The sequence below is a fragment of the Sebastes umbrosus genome, chromosome 12, assembly GCF_015220745.1.
Source record: "Sebastes umbrosus isolate fSebUmb1 chromosome 12, fSebUmb1.pri, whole genome shotgun sequence".
Taxonomy (NCBI): domain Eukaryota; kingdom Metazoa; phylum Chordata; class Actinopteri; order Perciformes; family Sebastidae; genus Sebastes; species Sebastes umbrosus.
Window position 1 is genome coordinate 15,076,114 of NC_051280.1, and position 17,631 is coordinate 15,093,744.

The 17,631-nt window shown below is 38.2% G+C and overlaps 1 protein-coding gene across 4 annotated transcripts in view; it reads left to right on the top strand.

Annotated features, from left to right (window-relative positions):
* Positions 1 to 3,372: 3,372 nt before the first annotated feature.
* st18 (ST18 C2H2C-type zinc finger transcription factor) overlaps positions 3,373 to 17,631 on the top strand; it is a 46,946-nt gene continuing 32,687 nt past the window's right edge. Inside the window, exons 1-2 of one of the 4 annotated variants that reach the window (XM_037788596.1) lie at positions 3,373 to 3,941; positions 4,933 to 5,113. In XM_037788596.1, coding sequence (XP_037644524.1) covers positions 3,885 to 3,941; positions 4,933 to 5,113 — 238 coding nt within the window. In that variant the 5' untranslated portion in view covers positions 3,373 to 3,884. Of the gene's footprint in view, positions 3,942 to 4,932; positions 5,114 to 14,035; positions 14,259 to 17,631 lie in introns of those variants that run through there. The other 3 variants (XM_037788595.1, XM_037788594.1, XM_037788597.1) reach the window with 3 other exon arrangements.

Below are 17,631 nucleotides of genomic sequence, written 5' to 3' on the forward strand. Positions count from 1 at the left end.
CTCTTCAGTTTAGCCTCTGTGCATCTGTGTGCTTAGGTTTTAACTCAGTGGAGAAAATGCTGCTCCAATTTTTACAAAAAATTTAAAAAAAAATGTAGATTATTATTTTTTCAAATGGGTCACGGAGAATCTGATTCAATTACGCCGCATATTAGTTTAATTAAACTGGAATAACCTGCCCGGTTGAGGGAAAAATACCTGATTATGGTGCCGTTTGCCTCTGATAATATTCAATATCAAATAACCAGCAGATCAAAACCTGCTCATCAAATCTCACCGTCGTACATCACTTGAATATTTTTGGATTTCACTGTTAGAAAAGCTATGGTCTCGGGTCAAAGGAATAGCCCCTTGGTTTGCATATTAAAGAGGATTTGGTAGACCTCTGTTAGCCATGCATCCCCATGCAGGCAGGTCTCCAGGGGGCCAGCAGGGCCCCACAGACGGGCAACTAGGGGGCCAGGTGACCCTGTCTCTGAGGTTAGCAGGAAACACTAAAGAGGGATGGGCAGGGAGCTGAGGAGCCACTGAGTGCGAGTGTGCAAGGCTGGTGATGGCAGCTGTCAATGGTTTGGAAGGAGAAGCAGACAGATTGTGCGTTCTGTTGGTGCAGCCAGTTCGCCACCTGGCAGGCTTTTCCTTGTTAGAACTTCTTGCTGTTTCTGTTCTCATCAGAGAAATGTTTTTCCTCTTATCCTCTGTGTTCAGGGGAAGTTAAATTTGTCAAAATGTTTAAAGACGTTTAGCGAAATGCAATTGTTTAAAGTACGCTCTGTGCATTCTACACAACTGCTGCTCCTCTTGTTTTTGATCAAATACAGTAAGTAAAAAAAAAAAAAAGCTATATATGTATGAATGTAAACCTTGCTTTGGGCGATTGGACTACATAATTAAAATTAAACTATATACAGAATTAGAAAATGTAGAGGGTATGCATTGTGAGTGTTGACATTATTTAACTGTAAGAAAGGGGGTATGTTTTAAGGGGTAGGATTTACTTATAAAAAAAAATAATCTGTAACTTTCAAATCCCATCATAGCCGTAAATACTGCTCCGTGTTGTTCACTTGTTAAGAAGAAACGCAAACGTAAACCATGAACAGCTTAAAAGTACATTTAAAAATCAAATTTGGCAGTCAGTCCTTGTTCCAACAGGATTAAAAAAAAAAAGTCTTTCATTTGATATAAATATATGCAAAGAGAGTGGTGTGGTGATCTGGGTGCCAGAGGTGGCGCTTTACTCTGGATATTCTGGCTTGGGCCTGTAAGGGACATAAATTAACATGAATTAACACATGCATGCAATAAGAAAATAATTAATTCAAGTTATCAGTCACCTCTTCCATTCCAGGAATCTGATTGACAAGATAAAGTAATGTGCAAACTGCTTTTCAAAGCTAACAGCCTGGAGCACCCCTCCTATTAGTTAGTCATTCCCTCAGTATCACACCCGGAATCTGTCATTTCACAATTTTCTCCTATAATGCATATGTGCCGCTCTCACCACTCCACTACAGCAACTGCCATCTAACAAGTTGACACAGAGAACGATACAATTCACGTCCAGTATTCAGTTCCATATACAGCAAGCATCTGAGGCAGACGGGTCAAGAATATGGTACATGCTGTTCTCTCTCAAAATCGCTTTTCCAGGACTCTGGAGAAGCTACATGAAGCTCCCATGATATCCTTCAAACACCTAAAGATGAGTTTGTAGGATTTAAAACACTCCCTTAGGTGTAAAAATAGTCTGTATTAATGAAATTATGCAATATCTCAAACTACTTTCCCTAAATCGTGCTGTGATTCTTGATAATCGTGCACATTTTTTAATTTGAAACCAGCCAAAACTAGTTAACACACAGTCACAAAAACACTCACACAATAAATGTAAGTAAAAGATTGGACTTCAAAAGGCATTAACAGGAAAGCTCGACTTGTTTAAAACAGTTACATTAGTCATGAAACATGTTGTGAATGTGGCGCGCAATGCCTGATATGGAGGTAGTGTTTGCCAATAAAATGTATCTTGTAAATTATGACAAACCCAAGCTGGGTAGTACGAAAAGGCAGTTTTGCCAAGTTCACAAGAGTCGCAATGTATGGGAAACCCAGGAGGAGATTCAATCAACATAATGACACGTTAACAATTTTTATTTAATTAAGAATTTACTAATTTGAACAGCCATTGCAAACCACATAAAGTTCAGTCTGTACTCTAAAATTGTTTCATAAATAAGTCAATTAAAGCATCTTTTAACATGTTGTCTGCTATGCTAGCTAGTATAGCCTGTCAGCAATAAAGGAGAACCCGGGGATGTGTTTCTTTTTTTTTTTAATGAACATATTCTCAAAAGAAATGTGTAAAAAAATGTAAAGTAATTTGAACAAGCACAAGTGACTATTTAAAGTTCAGTCTATACTTTAACAATTTTGGATAAATAGGTGAATTAGCAAAGCAATGCTATGTTAGCCAATTTAGTCTAAGTGTATCCTATACCTGGTTGTTTTATTATTATTATTTAAAAAAAAATGTACAAAAAATGTACAGTAATTTAAAGTTCAGTTTATGCTTGAACAACTTTTGATAAATAGGTAGCCTAAATTAATAAGCGAATGCTATGTTTGCCAGTTTAGCCTGGTGCTAAAGTGTAATCCTACCTGGTTGTTTTATTACATATATTTTTTTTTATCATATAAAAATGTTGTACAGTAATTTGAACAGCCACAAGTGACTATTTAAAGTTCAGTCTATACTTGAACAACATTTAATATGTATGTAAATTAGCAAAGCAATGCTATGTTAGCCAGTTTAACCTGGTGCTAATGTGTATCCTATCTGGTTGTTTTATCCATGAAACCTGCACATTTTTTAATGTTGGTTATGTCCAAACTATGCTTTTCCTGTCTTTAAGGCTTTATTTTAATTTGGTAAAGTTTGGTTACAGCAGTTCTTGAGTTGAATAAGTTTAATTCAAGTTAAATCAAGCTAGTTATCAAGCTAGTATGAGCACAGTGTCAAATTCAAATGAGCTTTATTGGCAATACATTTTTGCCCAAAACTACATTTGTATCTTTAATTGTGCTTAATTTGTAATATCTGGGTGTTTGCTGGAAGGTGAATGTTAAATTCTTCACAATGCAAGTGGCTAATTTGTTTGCTATGTGATAGATAGATAGATAGATAGATAGACAGTAACTTTATTGATCCCGAGGGAAATTCAAGTTTCCAGCATCACAGTTCCATAGTGCAAAACATGTTAGTAAAAAGGCAGTAAAAAAGTTAGTAGTGCAAAGTACAAAAAAATATACCAGATATAAAAATACAAGGACATGAAGAAAACTGTTAAAACTGAATATGTGCTATGTTTTAATAATAATAATAATACTAATAATAATAATACTGCTTAAAGAGTAGCCTCATATGTTGCTATTAAATTAGTTTGCAGTACGTATTAGGGTTTTCAAATTTGCCACTATGTTTATGAAGTATGACCAAAGGAGCTGAGGTAAAACCAGGTTTGTGCTGCAAACCAAAAAGCACACTTGTCTAATTTGGGTAAAGAGAGAGAGGGAGAAAAAAAAAAAAAAGAAGCTCCAGAGGAGGATAGTGTACAACACAAAAGTTGTTCTGTTGCCCGTGAGTTCGGTGTCAGCCAGTCCCAGTCCCTGCGGCCCTCACCGTGCACTGCAGGCCTGACGGGAAACTGACTGCAGCTCAGGACATGGCCTCGTTTGTTCACGGTCCCCCCTCTCTGAAAAGAGTTATGCTGTCTGTTTTGAATGGACAAGCGTTTTTCTTTGTGTGCTCGATCAAAACAGAGGGCAAAGTTAGTCAGCAAGTTGCATAGCTTCTGCATTCTGATTCTTCAAGCCTCTTTTGTATGAAGTTTAGCACAATGTTTTACCCTGTGTTTGACCTGAATGGCATGCTGCTGGAGGTAGGAGCATTTTTTTTCAAAACTACAAAACAGAAAGCGGTAGAATGTAATTTTTGCTATCAAATATTACTCATTCATGTTTCTGCTGTAGAGCTAAACTAGTACGGGGGTTAGCTATAATACACAAAATGACAGAGTGCTGTGTTGCTGAAATATTTATATGCTTTTATCTGATCTATTTCCTAACCACAAGGTATTTGCCTGCGAATCCCTGGCACTTTTGATATTACCTGAAGGCAAATGGTATATAGATTTATACAAGTTATTTACAACAACAGCCAAGCCATTCCTCTGGAAACTAGGCTGCAGATCAAAGGATTGTTTTGATCTCTACTTAGCATATTTGTTTAACCTAGCCAGTGATTCTGAAAAGTGCACAAGCTTTTCGGTGATATGCAGAGCACCCTTTATCCGTCTTTTTCTTCTGTTAGCTCTGGATTTAAGTACTTTCTGTATTTAGGAGACAACTGGATTTGCCAGCTTTTGAAATTTAGTTGCCCACTGCTAGCAGTCTTGGCACTCAGAAATAGATAACTAGGTATGTTCCACTTGCTAATCCTGATCGGCCTTGTAATAGTATTTGCGGACTGTACAGCACTCAATTAGGGCATAATGTGCTATTTTTATTTCCTTTAAGTTGGATTAAATGTGAAAACATGTTTGTTTTTTTCTCAGTTTCCATCTAGTGTTTACTGTGTGGGTACTTTGCAAAGTATTGTTTTATACCGTTTCAATCAGTACCACTCGCTCCATACAGGATTGCAAAATGTCAGGAGGAAAACAATGTCCAAACGCTCTCTAAAAAAGATGCCAGGGCAATCAGGAAATTTTCTGGAATGCTTAAGAGAATGCATATGCACACAATGCCCTAATTCTCCCTTACTTTGGGTTTGGGAAAGATGAGCCCAGGTTTATTGAGAGCCAAAAAAGGGGGCAGATGGCTCACAAGAGGGATAAACCTGGGAAGTCATGCTGTAAATGTGTTTTACAGAAAACAATGAAAGGAGCGGACAAAGCGATTGTGGCAAAGTCCTTTGGAAAATGGAAAAGCAGCTCTCTAAGGTCCAGGACCATGGAGAAGCCGGATGAGCCGTCCGAGGAGAGTAAGGAGGAGAGCCTGTCCAACTGCACCTGTGAAGCCCCCCAACTCGGCAAGAAACCAGTTTGTAAAAGTACCTTATTTTCTTATTTCAAGTCCATTCACACTGCTGTGTCTCCCAGCTTATTTTTCTTGTGGCAATTTTTAATTATTACTGTGGTGACTTTTTTATTTTTTTCCATTTGACTCTGTGGCCTGCCATATCCGGTGAACAAACAAACCACATTGTTGGGCAGGAGAATTCCTTTTGAGGCAAAGTGTGTCTCCGATGATACGGTGTTGCCAGAAAAAGACAAAGCAAAAAATAGCAAACACAAAAACAGTCACAGGTGCATGGGAAAAAGAGAGAACCGAGTGAATGGTCACTGCGGTCCCCAGGAGGTCTTTCAGTGTTAGCCAGTGCGGTGGGTGGACTTCTGACAAGGACGTTGGTTAGCAGCCAGGTGGAGTGTGTAACTGAGAATGCCTCTGTTTATTCTTTTCACATGCTAATGTGGCTCCTATGTGACTTTAATGCGGCAAAACTTTTTCTTGGAGTTAACATTTTTGTTGTTTTCAATACCTGCTCTTGTATCACAGTAGTGGGCTGATTCAAAGGCTCCACGCTCTTTCATACAGGCTTGGGACTGTGCCAGGGATAGAGATATATTAACTGTGCTGTATGTAAAGAACCATTTTACACCGGTGGAAGATTTTCTGTACAAACAAGTACAAATTTGACTTTTAAAAACGTGAATGAAAACATTATGTGTGTTCAAATTATGATTATGATTTTTTTTTTTTTTTTACGTTTAAAGCACATACATTCACATCACTATCGATTTCTGGAGGAGGTGGTTCAGTGTTCATGTGGAGATGAAGGCATGTCACAAAGCAATATGCTCTAACAAAAATGGCTTTCATCCACTCTTTATGATAAATTTAGTCCATGTAGCATTTGGCTCTCATCTTATTTGTATCCAATTATGTTCCAAATGTGGCATTCAGTATCTTATAGATTTTTATCCTTCCAAAAAAAACTGAAATTCGGCTTCTGACAATCTGTAATGAAAGACTACACGAGGGCCCAAGTCCTGAGCAAATGCACCCCTATGTGGACAAAGTAAGAACAGTGGGGTATTTAGATGAAACAGGCCATGCAGTCCTTATAGTGCAATTGTCTCTCTTTCCTACAATGCTATCTAACTTGTTAGTATAATGGACTATCAATATTGCAGTAAACATGCTCTAAAATATATCTTTTGTTAGTTCGTGAGCCAGCCTAATGTCTATTCCAGGAGCACAAAGGAGCAATATGGCCTCACACTATGGGTCTTTCCATACCTTGTAGTGTACGATCTGTAAATAGCTTAAAAAGGCATTGCATCTGCCATCTGCACTTCTAGGAACTCTTCTGCATAACCATTAAAACAAGCTGTCTCAGAGGACATCATTCGTATTTCAGCCCCAACCCTGAATTACTGTGTGTTCATTATAATTATAAGGGAGGAGTGTTGCCAGGCTAGCCCGCAGAATGCCAGGTGCACACTTCCATAATCTAGCATTTTAAACAACTCAGAGCATTAACAACAGTATCTACATGCTATTCAGCCATTAGTTCACTTTGGCTTTCATGCCCAAACTCACATCAGTCATCCGAGCATTTTTGTTTTTGCCGCAACAGACGTACAGGAAGAAGAAGTGCAATACTTTGTAGTGTTCCATTTTCCTAAGCCTGCTTAGGTTATGTGACTGAGCCATGCCGCTGTGTGAAATTTTATCCCGATACTGGCACTGTATCCTTGTGAGGGAGTCTTGTAAAATAGGTTTACTTAGCGCCTTTGCTGGCATTTTCCGAAGATAGCAAATGCACAAACACTGTCCATGATCGGATTAACTGTTCAACAAAATGATGTAACTCTTTGTCTTTCTTGTGTGGCATAGGTTTCTCTGCTTAAGTTTAGTGGTCATCCAGAAGAGAATAGGCACATTTGGAAATCCAGTCACATCATTATAATCCATATATTATAAATGTAATAGATGACAGCCGTGGTTAGTCATCCTTTGTCACATAAATTGTGACATGTGTGACTACCCGGAGTGAATCAGTCACCCACTAAATTCACTAGATTTTCCAGATACTCTCGCAAACTGCACGACAACAATCCTTAATTAACACAAGTCCTAATTTGTAAGGCATTTCATTTTGAACTTAGCCCGATGTTCCTCTCCAGTGTTGAGGCACAGGATTTAAATTGCATGTGATAAGTGTGAAAGATTTTTTTTTTAAGCATCCATATACAGTATAAAGTACGCAATGCCAAGTACACAGAGAACATGAATTTGCACCTGAGGACATATAGCTATACATCCAGAGTCACAAGGTGTGTCAAGACAAAATGTTAATTACACAATTTATGACAGAAATCAGCTGAAATATCTCCATGGATCTCGCTTATTTACATTTTAATTACTACTATTACTTATTCTTATTTTTTGGATGTGACCATAGCAAGCCCAATTCCTCCCCTACACTAGAAAGGAGCAAAATGACTGTTTTCCACTGGAGGTTTAGATGCTTGTTTATCACTTTTAAATACCATCATCTTTGCTGAAATCCCCTCTCAAAAGAACCTTTCACTTGCTGGAATAAATTCAAATTAAAATTTAAATCCCTCTTTGCATTTCTTCAGCCCTTTTTAAAATAGCTGCCTCCTTTTAGAAAGCTGTTTATGTAGTGATCTGTTCATAATCCAGTTTGTTTCTCAACAGCGAAAAACACAGAAATCGTATTATCACTATCTTGGAGAGATGATGCGAGAAATCAGGAAGTATAAATGTCTGGATCTGTAGAAGTTTTCAAAGTTGTAAAGCTGGAGAATATGGCAAAAGCCTTTCAATAAAGTAGTCTGTAACACTGCGATTTGACTTGCAAATATGCAGAAATATAAAGTACATTGTGCCGATAACTCCAAAACATTTCACCAACCTTTAGCAAAGCTGGTGTAGAGATAGACAATATGTGCTCATTCAACAAATACACAATATTCAGGCATGTTTCAGACAATGTATTTCTCAGTATACTGTAGATAGATGGCTCATCAGAAATGTTGATGTGTATGACATACAGCTATTGAAGTGAGAAACGGAAGATTAACCCTTGGCACCGTGGCTGACAAGTCGTGCAGATCTTTGTAAACAGCTCTTTTTTAATATTTAAAGGAGGTGCTCACCTTCTTACATACTCAGAAAAACAATATGTAATCAGAAATGTAACAAATATAAACAACAAAAACAGACATTTACATGCAATGCCTTTCAATAACAATCCATTTCAGATGTAAAATGACGCAGAAGAGGCCATAGGGAAATTTAATTTCCCCAAGCTAGATTGGATTTATTGTTTGGAAACAAATTATAATTGTGTCTCCAGAAAGTTAACCAAGATCTAAACAAAAGGAAATCAATGACCCGCCCCCATTAATCACTCAAAGCCAGCTACTTGTGCTGAAGAAACTAACTTCATAATCAATTTCTTTGTTTTGCTCCAAAGACATTTGCATTTTAGTTCATGTCAGCAAGCTTCCTGTGTCTGGTGCAATCAAAAAATTGCAAGCCATCCACATTAATGGAGTTTTTTTTTCTATTTATTCAAGTGCATATCTCTGAATACTCAAGATGATTTTAGCTTATTATGCAAACTACCCTGCAAATATTTTAAAGACATGGAAAAAAATCCTGTTGAGTGGCAGACTTAACTTTTCTGATGCTTCTCATGCTTCCAGTGTCATAGTAAACAAAACCAAAAAATCTGTATGCTACATCATCTCACACATTTTTCTTTTAGTTTTAATGACTAACCGACCAATATCTGCGCCTCGTAGGATCTTGCATTTGAGCACCCACGGGACTTCTGAGACCAGACAGAAATGCCTCCTGTTAGTTGTGTCTAGACATACTATTACGGCCACCAAGGTCATTATCAAAGCACGCATTACACACACCTGTTACCATTGTTTAGATGCTCGTTTTTGGCTGAACATCCAAGCTCTTATCTGGCCATTTGTAGGCGTGTCTGCTTCATTGTCTGCCCGCCTGAGTAGAAAAGATGGGCAGGGACCCCTAGAGGCGCCCAGATCTGGACCTAACCTCTCAATGACACAGCACAAAGAGTCCACGGCCTATGAACTACAAAGCCAGACATCGACTGACCAGTCATGCATTGATTTCTTAGATGTAAGCAATCAGATGCTCTCAGATGTGAGGGCAGTAAATGTAAGGAGCCAGCAGTGACCACTAATGACTTTTAGCTGTTTCTGGATCATTTAAACATGCAGTAATATGGATAATTATGAAATTTAGCCATGATAAAAGGAACAGTTTGGAACATTTAGGGGGATCTATTGGCAGAAATAGAATATAATATTAATAAGTATGTTTTCTTTAGTGTATAATCGCCTGAAAATAAGAATCGTTGTGTTTCTGTTACCTTAGAATGACCAGTTTATATCTACATAGGGAGCGGGTCCTCTTCACGGAGCTGGTTACCATTTTTCTACGGTAGCCCAGAATGGACAAACCAAACACTGGCTCTAGAGAGGGCCATTCACGTTTTCACGTCAGCCATCGTAGTTCTCCTACATGCTTGGCACACAGGAGAAGTTTCAGTTTCGTGCAATCTGCAACCTCACCACTAGATGCCACTAAATCCTACACACTGCACCTTTAATCAACATTTTTCTGGATCCACGTGGTTTTAGGAATTACCAATGGACCTTATTTCAAAGCACGCAATTTTACAGCCTTAATTGTGATTTTTTTACACCACTGAAGTTGAAGTTTGGTCACTGATCTTTGGCCAATTCATCGCAATCAGATGCTCTCATTTGAGGGCAGTAAATGTAAGGAACCAGCAGTGACCACTAATGACTTTTAGTTGTTTCTGGATCATTTCAACATGCAATAATACATATAATTATGAAATTTAACCATGTTTACGGTCCAGTGTGTAGGATTTAGGGGGATCTATTTGCAGAAATGGAATATAATATTAATCATTGTGTTTTCTTTTGTGTATAATCACCTGATAATATGTATCGTCGTGCTTTTGTTACCTTAAAATGAGCCGTTTATATCTACGTATACTGCTATGTTGCACCGGCATGTTTCTACTGTAGCCCAGAATGGACAAACCAAACACTGGCTCTAGATAGCGCCATTCACGTTTTCGCGTCAGCCACCTTAGATTTCCTACATGCTTGGCACTTGGGAGACGTTTCAGTTGAATGCAAAATCTGTAACCTCACCACTAGATGCCACTAAATCCTACACATTGCACATCTTTGGCCAGTTCGTCGCAATCAGATGATCTCATTTGAGGGCAGTAAATGTAGGGAACCAGTAGGGGTGGGAATCACCAGAGGCCCCACAATACAATATTATCACGATACTTAACTCACGATACAATCTTATTGCAATTTTAAATATTTTGCAATATGCTGAGAATTGCAATAAGATACATTGCGATTTATTACCTTTTTTCAACTGCAAATTATGCAGTTTGCTAATTCTGTTTTATCTAATAAGATACAGTTTTCACTCTGTTCATCTCAGAGTTTTCATTCACATATCTTGAAGTCAGAGGTCAAGGGAGCCCTTTGAAAATGGCCATGCCAGTTTTAAAATGTAGCCTATTTTTGGAGCGTTATTTCGCCTCTTTCGGTTGGTACCAATGGATTCCTTTTTTGGTTTTCTAGTTTCATATGATGCCAGTTTACATTTCAGTATTCTGAAATACAGAATAGCTGATTGTTAAGAGTTTAATAGTTTATATAATTAAAGATTGATCCTTAGCGTCTGTGTATCGATACAATATTGCCACACAAAATATCGCAATACTATGCTGTATCGATTTCCCTCCACCCCTAGGAACAAGTAGTGACCACTAATGACTGATGCTTTTCATTGGTACTGATAAGGTAAATAATTAAGACCTGCAGTTATACAGATTATTACGAAAGTCAACCATTTTAATAACAATTCTTCTGGATTTAGGAATTGCAAGTCGACTTTTAATTATAATACACGAAACATACAGCCTTAATTGTAATTTTTACATGCAAAAGTCCGTGTTTGGTCACCTGTCTCATCTAGTAAAACTGTATCTTTGGCCACTTAGTAATTTTATTAGTTTTTGAGGACTACCCAAGTGTGTTATACCCCATGAGAGGAACATTTAGTGGATTTGGACAACAAATATAACAGAGCTCTAGTTCCAAAAGGCATCAGTTCAAGGCAGAGATAGAAGACACCCTATATTTGTCCATAAAACATTTGAAACGTTATTGAAGTGTCTTCAAAGGACACTGAATAAACATATTGTAAGGTTGCCCACGGTCACACACAAATCGCCCCAAAGGGGATTGCTGGGAAGTAATCTAATCATTTCTTTTAACTGAGACACAGTGACATGCAGTGTAGATAATGATCCCCATGAAAAATGTACTGTATTTTCAAAAGAATATTCGCTGTCTGCTGACATTAACATAAAGATAGTTCTACATCCTGGAGCCATATCAACAACATGTACTTATGTTTGGTTCCTCGTATTTGCATATGCAAATATTTAAAAAAAAAATGTAATTCAGTCCTTTTATGTGACTTTGTGTGATGAACAAGCGGCATCAAGTGGTTACACAATAAGGGTTCAGTACCACCAAGAAGCATTTGTGTCATTTTAGACCGAGCTTAAAGCATTATAGCTGAAATTAACCACAGTTTAATATAGATTTTTTACACATCTATCATATTCAATACCACAGTGTGAATATGCATTGTTGTTTGGGTGTATGGGCTGCCATGCGAAATTAGCCGCTTTGCTTTTGTTGAAATTACGGGGCGGGGTGTTGAGTGAGGGGGTTCGTCGAAGTTTTACAGCTGACATTTTGATCCTGCCGTGCATTAGAAGAATTCAGTTAAACATATTTGTGTAGGTTTCGCAGGAGGAAGGTATAGTGCTAGAAAACAACGGGGTGCCGTGACCCTTCGCTTTGCTTACATAATTTGCAGCAGAATGCAAAAAGCTTTTAGACACAGATGTGACCCATTGTAATACCTTTCTAAATGCAATCAAACACTTTCTACAAATATGAGCAGGACTTTTTAAATGTGAACCCTTGTTTGACATGTAATTTTGTCCAACCCACTCCTCTTTCATTTCTCCATCAGCTCTCTCCAGTTATGCCCACATTTTCAGTTGATGAAATAGCTTGACAAAACACTAGTTTGTGTTTCTATGCCTGCTCTGAATGAGCTCTCTCTCTCTCTCTCTCTCTCTCTCTCTCTCTCTGTCTTTTTTTTTTTTTTTGAGATTCAAACAGATGTTAGGACCAAAAGAAAATGTTATATTTTATTATGCCGGTGCTGTGTAGTCCTCAATATGTTGCTGTCTGTCTCACAATTTGTCCAGATTGCTTTACATGAGTTATTTTTGTGTTTTTCCTCTAACAATACTGATGTCTAGTTCAGGACATGAAATAATCATCCCTAGAACACAGCTTGTTGTGTCCTCGCAGTGACACAAAGAGCATGTTATTTGATAAGATGCTTAGATAGATGATTCTTTACTTTCATACGTTTTGTACGATTATCAGGCGCAAAAGAGGGGAAAAAGCGAGCACCCTCTTTGTACGTCTCTTTCACAGTGTATCATGAATTGGCTCTTGAAGACAGTTAGAAATTAGACTTTCAAATGAGGCATTAAACAAGGTGATGATCAACTGCCAAACCTTAAGTAATGATATTCTCCATCCTCAAGTCCCAAGCCTTGCATAACCAAAATGCACAAATCACAGAAAAAAAGAGCTGAAAATACATTATTATTACATATTGTGTTCACACGTCAGTCCCGGGGGACCTGGGGGGGACATCAGCGACAGATAAGCATGTTTGGGTGGCCCCTACCATCAGCTGGGGAAGGCTACGCTTGGATCTTGAGGGGGGCCCCCTCATGGGTATCACTTATTTTAAATCCTGAGCCACACCACACCACACCGCCCCCCCCCAACCCCACCCCCCCTCTTGCCCCCCTACGCCCCAGGCTCCACCCAGAAGTGTGGTTGCCTTTGTCATTGTAATCTGGCCCTGTTTGCTAAACGCTTCCACTGTTTACTCTCTGCTATGGGGGCTTGTATGAACAGGAGTCAGCAGGACGTAGGGTGACATCACTTTGGCTGGGGGGGTGTTTGAAAAGCTGCATTTGTGATTTCTCGGGGCCCCTTTCTTCTTTTATTCTTCCCCGTCTCTCTATCCAGGCCTGTCGAACGCATGAGCTAACTCAGGAGGCTAACATGGCCTACAGGGAGGAATTACACCTAATTACTTGAATAACTGCTAGGCAGCAGCCTTCCGTAGTCACCAAAAATCATTTCCAGGTCTCTGCCTTTTACTGATAGCCAGACGTCTTGTCACAGGACAAAGCTTTTACATTCAAATGGTCCAGGAGAAATGAAACAGACTGACAGGTACAAACAGTAAAAAGGGGGGAAATCAAATTAACAGACAAGGATTTCATATCATCTATTTTTGTTGTTGCCGTAGCGATAAAGTCGCAGACATTGAAACTGGTCTGTTGAGCCATTGTTATCATCCCTGGCCATCTGCTGCTGAGGAGTGACATTCCCTCTCATTTGCATGATGAGTGATGTATGAGGAGCTTGGGAGGGCATATGCCCCGGTCTTATGACAAAAGCAAGAGAAAGTTTTTTTAAATGCGTAGAATAAGGATCGATATATATGAATAAGGCTGGAAGAAGGAGCAAAAAAAAAGGAATAAATCACCTGTGAGTGTAATACATGTGTATTTTTGTCCTGCATGTATGTTGCATCTTCGCTATAAGCGCACACAAATCTGTGGTGTCTGTGCGAGAGTACGCGCGCATGAGTAGAGGGCTAGTGTGCGCGCATCTGCCTTCTTGTGTGCCTGTTTGTGTGTTTTGCGGATGTGGGAGTAGAGCGAGGAGGAGGGGGGTTGGTGGCTGTTGATGTGCAAATGTGCATCATGTTGAAGGGCTGTGAATGGGGAGGTGTGACGTAAAAAGGGACCCGAACGCAGGTGCTTATCTCGAGGCTGTCAAAGGCACAGTATGTCATATTCCTGGGGACTACCTTTCAAAGCCACAGCACCAGCTCAGCTATCAAGAGACTGGGAGAAAATCAAACTTTTTGGATCACAGCACTAGGTTGGTGTCAAAGTTCTTTTTTATTTAAAGATACTGTCAGTTTGGTCAGCATTTACCATCACTGATACTCTGTGTCGCGTGTGTGTGAACGGCAAGCCTTTTAGCTCACGCTGTTAGATGCTGTCATATGAAAACAGGAGTGTTAGAAACTTACTTACAGATTCACACTGAGATTTTACTCAGCTGCTAAACTTGCGGATTTTACATGATTACGTGTTATAGTATTGTGTTGGCAACTGTGTCAGGGAGTATTTAGAAAACAATTGCGCTGGTGATGAACATTGTTTGCTTGATACAAATCAGTGTTCTTAAAATCTTTGCTGGAAAGCGAGCGCAGCTTTCTGTCCAGGTTTCAGACAGTTTGAGAGGAGATTAAATGGCTCAAACTGTTTTTTGAGAGGCATGACCTATTTTTGATCGTCCAGATAGCATGAGATACTGTCTATCTAGATTAAATTCACAGCATTTGTGTGGAGTATAAGCTTGTCTTAGAGGAGCACATGTTCGTATTGTGTGCAGAGACAAAGCATTGTCAGGTTGCCTGTGGCTTTGACAGTGACAGCTGTACATACAAGACCACTGAGCCTAATGCACTTAAACATTGACTCCGTGTTCCAATAACATATTTGAACAAGTCGGTGAAGTATTTTATTGCATCCTGTTCTGGCTCTCTGTAATTTTTGCATTGTAAGTCCGGTAAAGTTTGAAAACTATATTGAAAACTATGTGCTAATGTTGAATATAGTGTGATAGTAATATTGTCTACAAATCAGCTTTTGTGATAAACTATGCGGGTGTTAGATGTGTACGAATCCATCAGGACCGATTTATCATCCTGTTCTCAATTTATATTTATTTGTATTGTAACTGTGGTAAAGTTTAAAAAACTATATGCTAATGCTACATGCAGTGTGATAGTAAGTGAACTTCTGTGTTATACGTTGGAAAGTCTTAGCTTTTAGCAAATTTAGAGGGACCAAAGCACTCGACAGTCTCCAGAGCAACTATTGATTTAGGAGGACGGATGCTGGTTAGAAAAGTTCATCATTTACTAGTAACGTGCGGCACAGTAATGGCTCCGAATCTGCTTTATGACCCAACTTTAAGTTGATCATTGTTAAACAAAAGCAGGCCTGTAGTTTGAACTTATTGTCCTGATATTATCTCAACTTCAATGTCTTTTTTTAGTGTTTGTTCTTTATTTCTTCTGAACAACAGAAAATACACAATAGAGTCTATGAGAGAGAATATGTGCGTAAACTAACATTTGCCATGTCTTTCAGAGACTTTATACTCTGCGATTGAGATGGTAAATCATTTTTTATGTTTGGAGAATTTCAGTAGAAAATTTCGAAAATTGTCAGTGGTGAAATAAACTGAAATGCCGGTTGTCATTCAGCCTCTATTTAATTACAACTCTATTTCAGTCAGCTCGCATCTCAACAAACAAGAAGAAGAGCAACAAAAGGCATTAGATAACACAGCATTGTGTAACGGTGTCACATCTCCTTTGAAAAGTTTGCCAAGTTCTTCACAAGGTGATAACAGACAGGACCTGTGAGCGAGGTTATAAAGTTACACCTCTACTCTTTGTTTTAATTAGAGAAGCAGCCAGGCTATAGCAGGGATGTGTGGTGAAGCAGTGATAAGTAAGAGGTATTATTCCTCTGTGCTCCCCGCCCTCTGCTTCAAAGCACAGGGATGTTAGTTGCTACACAACACATAAATGTAACCTCTGTTCGCCTCCAGGAGCTGTCCATGGTACCTGCTGCTACACAAAACTGCATTCACAAACTTATTCACACAGCTGCAAAGCACACTAAACCTTAGTGATAGGAAAATATACATATTTCCGTCTATTTCTATCACTCTGGCAAAGAAATAAAAATACAAAGTTATTCCGATTTTTTATTTCTAATAGCTTGTTTTAATTATAAGTCAATTGCCGTCGGGTGCACACAATGTAAACGACAATAATCGCACAAATAAAGCTCAGCATACATACAGTACACGTCAGTCTGTTACATGTTGTGTTACCTGTTTTTTACCCTACTCAAACTTCAGTTAGTTAATCCAGGAAAATGAATTATGTGGATTTAATTCAACAAGGTCTCAGAAATGATCCATCTGCTGTTGAGCAGCTGGTGAAAGGATAAATGTAATTAATTACTTAACTTTTGAACAGTATTTCAGGAAAAAAAACAGTGCTGTTTGTGTGTCCTACTGGGAAAAAAAATATATATATATAAAATATGTAGATATATGATAGATATACACCTTTCTAATGTATTCTTTTCTCTTAGTTCTTAGAAACGTGTTATATTTTAAATAGTCTTTCCAGGTAGTATTATAAATGTATAATCCATATATTTTCAAGAATTTGTTACAATTGCAATATATCACTTTAAAATATGATTAGTAATATTGCATAAATTAAATTTCTAATAAGTGGATAATACAAAATAATAAATTAAATATTATAATTTATAATTAAGTGTGTAGAATTAGATAAAAGTAATTATCATGATATAAATTATAGACTGTAATTTTAGTTATTTTTTCTGGTTGTTTCTTTAGAAGTGGACTCATCCTAACTAGACACTCTAAAAATAGGTATTTAATTAGTATTATGTAAATCATTTGAAAATCTTAATAAAATGTTAGTGTTGTATAATGGTAAATATGTTTTCTAGCTTGGTTCTACTTTACACCAAAATTATATAAAAATATTAACAAGGTTAAAACAGGTGGGATTTTTCTAAAAAAAAAAAAAAGATAATTAAAAAAAGCACAAAAATCCCCTTTTACTTATATTTCCCTGACAGGGCAAGACTATGAAATGTCCCCAATTAATATTACATGGGATTTTATTCCGCCTTTCTTGTTTTAAAAATATATTTCAGAATTTACCTTGATTGTAATGTACCTCATTGGCTGTGGTTTTGTTTGTTGGCCTAACTATAAAGGATCTGCTTATACCCTTGTGGGTTGGGAAGAATTAGGATTTATGAATTTATTTCCTCTGTTGTATTGTTTAAACAGCTTTGGTTTAGTTTTGATCCCTTCCTCTTGCCTTTGAGGCTGTTCCACGGTGTCAGCTGTTGACTGATAGTAAGAGAACTGCCTCACAGTGTGAATGAAAGAAAACTAGCGGTTGGTAAACACTGATAAGGGATAAATAGAAAGCGGTCAGGCAGAGATAGTTCTGTGGGAGCCCAGATTGTGTGCGGTCTGTTAAAATGAGATTCTGAGCCTGTCCTTTTTATTCTTCCTCCCCTCCCCTCCCCTGTGCGGCGTTTGTCTGGAAAATCTCCAGTGACCCGGCTCGGCAGTCCCAGGCTGCAGTATTCTTTTTTTGTATTTGTTTTGTTTC